Source organism: Pteropus vampyrus, unplaced genomic scaffold (assembly GCF_000151845.1).
Source record: "Pteropus vampyrus isolate Shadow unplaced genomic scaffold, Pvam_2.0 Scaffold12, whole genome shotgun sequence".
NCBI lineage: Eukaryota > Metazoa > Chordata > Mammalia > Chiroptera > Pteropodidae > Pteropus > Pteropus vampyrus.
In genome coordinates, this window is record NW_011888793.1 from 4,129,582 (window position 1) to 4,137,321 (window position 7,740).

The 7,740-nt window shown below is 42.8% G+C and overlaps 1 protein-coding gene across 1 annotated transcript in view; it reads right to left on the reverse strand.

Annotated features, from left to right (window-relative positions):
* RARRES1 (retinoic acid receptor responder 1) overlaps positions 1–7,740 on the reverse strand; it is a 22,878-nt gene that overhangs the window by 5,800 nt on the left and 9,338 nt on the right. The window contains exons 2-4 of the mRNA XM_011380682.2: positions 6,167–6,229; positions 3,623–3,806; positions 962–1,098 (exon numbers count right to left, since the gene is read on the reverse strand). Coding sequence (XP_011378984.1) covers positions 962–1,098; positions 3,623–3,806; positions 6,167–6,229 — 384 coding nt within the window. The remainder of the gene's footprint in view (positions 1–961; positions 1,099–3,622; positions 3,807–6,166; positions 6,230–7,740) is intronic.

Genomic DNA, 7,740 nt, shown 5'->3' on the forward strand with positions numbered 1-7,740 from the left:
CAAATCAAGCTAATTTCCTCCAAAATCTGTTTTTCCTATAGTCTTCCCCAATTAGTAAATGAAATCTCCCTTTGCTAAAATCCTATGAATCATCCTTGACTTTTCTCTTTCTCTGCTATCGACATCCAACCCATCAGCGAATGCGATTGGTCTATCTTCAAAATGGATCCTGGATCCAAACACTTCTCATCACCTTCACTGTTACCGCCCTGGTCCAAAGTACCACCAGGCCTTGCCTAGGTTATTGCAATACTTACCTGGTCTTCCTGCTTTCACCCTTGTCTCACTACAGTCTGTTCTTATCAAAGCAGCCAGAATGATCCTACTGTAAATCAGATCATGTCACTCTGCTACAAACCCTCTAATGAGTGCAAGAGAGGTCCTTTTAATGGCCTCCAGGTCTTACATGAGCTGGTCCCTTCCATTCGATCTCACCTGTGGCATACTCCCCTCATCACTCAGTTCAGCCACTCTAGCCCCACTGAGATTTCTCCAGCCCATCAGCTACATTGCTTCTTCAATCGCCTCTGCCTGAAATGCTCTTCCCTCATGGAAGCACGGCTCACTCTCGCTTCCCTTAGGCCTCTGCTCCAATGTCACTTCTGCTCAAATTAGAGGGACCTTATTTAGACTATATCAGTAGTAATTCTGAATATACCCTGGGTTCCCTTTTTCCTACTTATCTCCATAGCACTTACCACCATTGGATACATAGTTCCTTTTTATTAGTTTACTGTCTTCTCTTCTCTCACTAGAATTAGTCTCCGTGAGGGCAGCAACATTGTGTTTTTTGTTCACGGCTGTATCTTCAGTCCCTAATACAATACCTGGCCCCATTGCAGGTATTCAACTATTTATTGAATGAATAAAATGCAGCGACAACTCTCACCATGAAATTAGAAATTCACATCAATCAAATCTAAGAATCTTGTAGCACAAGTTACTTTTCAGTTTTTCTTACCCATTGCTTCACACTGCTGAGCTGTGCCATGTAGTAATGTAAAAACTGCGTTGTCTTTTCCCACATCACATAAGAGCTGCCAAGAAAAGCTAAATCCCAGATGGGTCTCAGAGAGGGATCAATATGACCATGACTATCTGAGAGGGAAAAAAAAATTGTATTAAGGCATTTTGGGGACCAAATTTCGGAAGTTTCAGTCATGAAATAAGGGCTTACATTTAGTCACATCAGGCATCTTTTTCACAGCAAGACCTTCAGCAAGATTTGTGTGTGTCTACACTTTATGGAGATTTATATGCTTCAACCTGCCTTGCTAAATAAAGCCACTACAAAACAGTTCCAGGGCTATTTGCTGTACTATATAAATGTAAAGTAAGAGTTATAATAATACTCAAAGTTATTCTAAAATCTTGTTAGCTGAGGCATTTTATAATTACATTGAAACATCTATCCGTTATCTTCACCACATTACCTTCTGGTTTGGGTCTATGGTCAAAGTGATGGTCTTTGTCCTTCTCTGACCTTTGGCGTTAAAGGTAATAAATGTATTAACAGCATCTCTACCACTTTTTTTGAACCATGAAGATATCAAGTGTTGTTTTTTTTTTTTTCCCTGTGGTATTGTTTTTGGACCTGCAATCTTTTCAATTCAGCAAACATTTGTACAAAAACGAAATTCGAAAACAAAAATACAAAAACAAAAAAAAACCCTACTTAATATCAGCTACTGCTGGAAGTAAGGACACAGTGATTAATAAACAATCTCTTGTGACTTTAAGGAACTCAAATATTAGCACGTAATTTATGAGGTAACTATTCATGGACTTGTGAGAAGATAAGTTAGTTATACTAAATACTAGAAGGACATTTGAAAGTATAAGTGCTGGTGGCACTGCTCTAGAGTCAGGCGACAGGACGTTAGCCCGCTGTTCCCTGGTCCTCAGTATTTCCTTTTGTGTGTAGTATGCTTGGGCTCATCAATAGGAAGTTTATTTCATTAGAAAAAGTAAAATTTATACTCATAAAAGCCAGACAACTTTTTTTGTTTTTTTAGGGGAAAAACAGTGTGGAGCAAGGATATCCCGAAACGGATTAGAGTATCTCACTTATTGATTGTAGAGAAACTGTACTGCAATGGTCCCCTGCCTTGGACTGATTGAATCTGCTGAGATTTTAACCCAGAAGGAATGGGCACAGTTTTGATTCACTTTTATCTAAAACCAAACCTTTTCGGTTTTAAGAAGATAATTTTATATACAGAGACAAGCTAAAAATAACACCATTAAATGTCTCCACTGAATTTAAAGTGACGAGAGAACTTTTGTTGATGAAAAAGTGCCTTTTATTGAAAAACTGTTTTTGAAGCTTTATAGTAGCCACATTGTTAGGTTGTCGTGGAATGACCCTTGTAGGCTTTGAGGACTGATTAACTGAACATGATCCAGTTAACCTGCACTATCAAAAAGTGTCCCAAATCTAATGATCCTGTGGCAAATATTCAAAGAAAAGCTCCTATACAATTTCTAAAATATGTGTTTTAAGGAGACTATATATATATAAAACCCTATTTCTCCAATTAATGCTAAGGGGAGAAAAAAATCCAAAAATAACTATAAATTTTAAGTATTCATCATTAGCCCATTTATTTCAGGCAGTGCTCAATATAAACAAATTCTATAATATAAGATTTTGAATTGTTCTTCATAATTATTTGAAGCAAGATTTAATGAGTCGTCAGAGAGCTATAACGAGACTTATCCAAGCTTCTGAGTTTTAGAAACACAAGGAGCAGCATTCCACCCCCAGGTTATTGAGACCACTTAGTCTGCATAATTGATGGTGCACAGGTGCACTCAGGAGTGGAGACCATAGGTCTTCCCATGTTGACATGGATCTGTCCAGTCTCTGGGCAAATGAGTGAACTGTGGGATGGGAAGAGCTGTAGCAGTCAGATGTCAAGCTTAATACCCAAGTGCAAGTCCAGAGATGACTTTTGTGGTTTTGAAAATTGGATTTGCCGGTAAGTGCGAGTCTCAACGGCTGCCCACACACTCTGCTGAGTGCCAGAACGAATGAGCCCTGCTTCGCTTCAGCTGAGTCACTGCAAAGGTCAGAGCTCATTCCACATCAAATGGCACCACTGCCTGTTAGCTCTGGACCTAAAATAAGATAAACTTGACTCCACTGCAGCCTCCCAGCAAGGCACCGAGACAGTTGGCTAGCTCGTCTCTGGTGCAGAAGGCTGTGATGGGCACAGTGGAGGCCCTCGATGGTTATCTTGTCACCTCGAGTTGTTAAAGCCACCACCAGAAACCTCTAGAAATGTCTTCTCAGGTTCTGCATTCAACCCAGAAAACTGCACTCATTCATGCATGTCCTATTACAAAGACCTCCACCCGTTCCTCGAAGATTCACCTCTTGCCTGGCCCTCATCTGGGATGGGAAGTGGGGAGATTTAAAAAGGTACAGATACGACATTGCACTGAAGGTGAAGAACAGGAAAATGATTCTTCTGAGTTTTGTTTAAATAATGAGGTCTACCACATTCTACAGCTGGATTAAAGTGCCATTTGTGGGATAAAAATTTTAATGATCATTCTTTTTAAGATTTAGTAATTACATATGTTCCTGAATATAGAATTTCCAGATACTGGTTCATACCGGGTATGCCGACTACATCCAAGGGGTTTTTAAGTCGCTTCATGTGCTGGTACAGCAGGTGATCTTCTTGCTGTCTTCTGCTCTTCTCAACGAACCGTGTACAAGTGACATTAACGGCAGGTCTGGGTTTCTCACTCCTGAAAAACACTTGAGCAGAACAATTCCCCAAACGTTCTTCACCTTCCTGAAATAAAGATGAGGGATCAAATAGATTGGTTTAAATAGAATTAAATAGATTTCTTCCTCATCCCTCCCCAGCCACCCCAGTACATAAACTAAAGACACACAAGACAGAAGTTCCTTGTACGTGGCCGGTACGCGCTGGCATCGATCAATGTCGTGGTCTTTGTAGGAAGTGATTTTTGTGCTCATAGCTGAGCGCGATAGTCCTTCACTCTTTGCTGTCACTTAAACTGCTGTCTGGTGGTGCCCTTATAAAATAATGATGGGCTTATTTCAAAGAAACACCATCGATATCTCTTAAGCATTGCTTGGTCTGAACTAGGATGGTGGGTCCACCACTGTGCACCAACATAATGCTCAGGCGGACCTCAGACTTGCTAACTTGAACCAAAAGATGAAGCTGGTTCCTATTAACAAAAACGACATCTTCATGCTCACTTGTAAACTTGGTCTTATTCCAATTTTACAGATTAAGACAATAAAGTTAAAGAGGAGCCTGCTCCATGTCTCACACTAGTAAGTGGGAAGCCGGTACTTGAGCTCATGTCTGTCTGACATCAAAGCTCTAGCTCTGCGCTAACTCCATTTCTGCTCTCAGATCTAACCTGGAGGACGTGGAGGCAGAGGTCACCCAAGTGGGGCTGATTTAACTATCTCAGTGACCAAGGGATGTTTGTTTGCTTTAACATCCAAATGTACATGTACTGAGAATCCTGACATCGCCCTTATCTTCCAATCCAGGGACATCTGGAGCTGGACAGGAGATGCTTCAAGCAGACATCAAATGTATGACTCATTTCTAGGACAGGGTTTCCCCATCCCTTAAGAAAGGTCACATATTCCTTAACCTGACCATAAAAGCCAGGGAACCTATTCCCAGGAAAATTGTACAGGTCAGTCATTTAAACTGGGTAAAGTCCCAATTAAAACGACGACCAAAAATAAACTTTAAAAGCCCACAAGGAAACAAACTGTAATCAGAATTGGATCTGTGTATTAAGCCCATTTCTAGAACTAACTCAAAAAAAAAAACTGAAATTGGCTTTCCAACGGGCAACCCCCGCCCCCCCCTGCTACCACCACCCAGTGCCTGTTTTGAATTTTGAAGGAGGGGCAATTTCAGCAGTACAATCCTAATGGTGCTGCATAGAGAAAGAGGTGAAGGGAGCATCGGAAAGAGGCTTATCAAAGGCAGAAGACGGGGCTGGTTGCTACGCATTCTCCTTTGATGTCAAAGCCATTTCCAGGGACGAGAAAACCAGGTATCTCCCCCTTTTGTTTTCCCTTCCTCCCCGCTCCCCAGTCAGCGCCACAGAATCAAAGCGGTCGTCTGAAGATGAAACAACCCCCTCGCCCTGGAAATGGAACATTGCAATTAGCTAGCTGTGCTCTTCAGAAAAACATGTTTTTGGTCAAAGTAATCTAGTAACTATTTCCCCTTTGGTTTTAATCTAACACTTTTAGTTTGCGACACTAGAAATCAAAACCATCTTTCTTATGCTTTAAGGACATTTTTAATTCTTAGGTTAATTAGCGAAGTCAGAGTATATTATTGTCTTGTTAGGACTTGTTTCTGAGCACTGGGTAAGCACTCTTTCTACCAGCGGCACTAGGCTCAGGGGTCAGAGCTTGCCCTCCCCGCCGCCCACCCCCAACTCTGCCACCAGGAGACATTTCAATGCTGGATGTGGGATGTGGCCTGCTCATCCCTTCTGCTCAGCCCCACACAGAGAATTCAGGCTGGTCTCTGCTCCACCTACTTGGCTGCCTCCCAGCTTCGCCCAGCACACGGAAATTCATCTGGCTCTAATTTCTGTATGAATTTTCTGTTTACTCTCTTCTTGAGAACAGAGAAAAGGAAATTGGCACACCATGGCCCACCTCATCAGAACCGTAGCAAAATAAATGATGCCTGTGGCATGCGTTGGTCCTGCTCTGTTTTATAGAATGCTTCTATGTACGGAAGCTTCTGGAAGTGGTCTCATGCTATGCCCTCCTGCTAACAAGAAATGTCACCAGCTGACGGGAAGAAGAACAGGTTGGCATTTGAGACTGAGTTGTTAGGTGTTAGGGAGGGGTACCAAAGGGAGCTGTGAAATTCCCTCCCGGGCGAAGGAAGAAGGAAGTGATGGCTACGTGGGCTGGTTTAAATGCAACCCTGCAGAAGGCCATGGTGCCGAGAAAGTGAAATCTTGAGTTCTTGCCTAGCTCTGTTGTTCAGTTCTTGAAAACAAAAAGGAAACAAAAACGGACAAAAACAAAACGAAACCTATAGGTCACTAAACAGTAACATTCTCACTTTTTAAAAAATAAATGCATACGAGTTGCTCATAAGATACTTCGTGAATTACAGCAGCTTACCTCTGGGTTAAAGCATTCTGTGGTGAACGTCAGGTCAACTTTACATTCTTTCTTTGAATTAATCTGGAATATAGAAATTGAGTCTTAGCTAGTGGACGCTCTACTAACATCTTCATAGCCAAGAACCACACTCTTGGGATAACATGACACGCAAATGGAAGCTGCAGCATTTACACCTAAAAAAAGTGCTGTTTTAGAAGGGGGAAAGATCTCATAGTTTGGTCTGATCATGCCATTTCACCTGCTAGTTGACACCTACTCACAAAGCGGGAGGTTGAGAAAGGCAAACAGTTGTCTTGTGGCTGGAAGTTGATTCTGAGAGAGCAGCAGGCTGGGAAATGGACATATGTATGTATGCAGGGCCGTGGAGTCCCTTCACTCCCCAGCTGTTCAGTGCCTCTGCGTGCCCGTGCTTGGCCCTGGGCTGCTTCAGTCAGGGAGACAGACTCTCCCAGTGCTGCTCACGTAGAACAGGGGAGCCGGCAACGAAGGTGAACCCAGCAGTAAATCATGGTTTTTCAGGTGGTGATAAGTGAAGAGAGGGGTTGGGGCAGAAGTGTCTACTTTTATTAAGGTGGTGAGGAGGAGGGACTGTTCCATGATGTGACCGCTGTCCTCCCGGACTGAGAGCTAGACCTGGGCCAGAGCAGAGGTCGCTTCCCGTAAGTCCCCCGAGAGCCGATCACTTTCCCGGCAGCAGCTGGTTCCTGGAATAGGCTGTTGCCCCGAGCGAGCACACAGGCGGTTTCCCTTAACCGTAACGAGCCACTGCTCCGGTCCCCTCCATCCTGCCCTGTTCTGTACAGTTCTTCAGCACCTGCCAAGTGGCGTGGAGGATATGCACTTTGTCTTGCCAACGCCTAAGACTTCTTCCCTTAGAAAACTCTGTCAGTTGCCAGACGGGAGTGGCCTGCCCCTTTCTTCGCTCTTTCCTCGCCCTCATCTTTTGGAGATAGATTTTGGAAGGCGCCTGGGGGAGGAGATTTCAGCTGAGATCTAAAGGACAGTAGGGAACCAGGTGTAGCAGGTGGGACCTACAAGTGAGGCCCAAGGTGGGACTGGCCCACAGACCTGTCGACCGGGACAGGATGAATTACCAGCAGTGAAAGAAGTCCTCAGTTGTCAGGGTCCCTCCTCCCCATGAAGCTTTCACAGGCAGGTATACTTCTAAACTTTGGAAATGCTTATTTAGCCTTTTTAAACTTTTGAATTGATTCCCATGCATATTTTTAGAGTATACACACCCATATCCTAAAGCAATTTAAACTGTTTAGAAGAACTTTATATTATTTGCCATCATCTTTTTCTTTTTCTTTAAAGAACATAATGATCATTCCGTACGAGGAGTATTTTCTAGAGAAGAGAACTTTCTGCTGCATGAAGCTGAAGTTATTTCATATCATCTTAATTAAGTTAGACTCTGGAGATATCAATTTCCGTTGACTGTTAGCCCAGGAAAACAATAACCAAAGAGGATTATCTTAAATAGACCAGATATCATCCATTCCTGTTATTCTTAAAAAGTTCTGGGAAACTGGAGAATGGAGAGATTGGATTCCCGTGGCAGTTGTTTA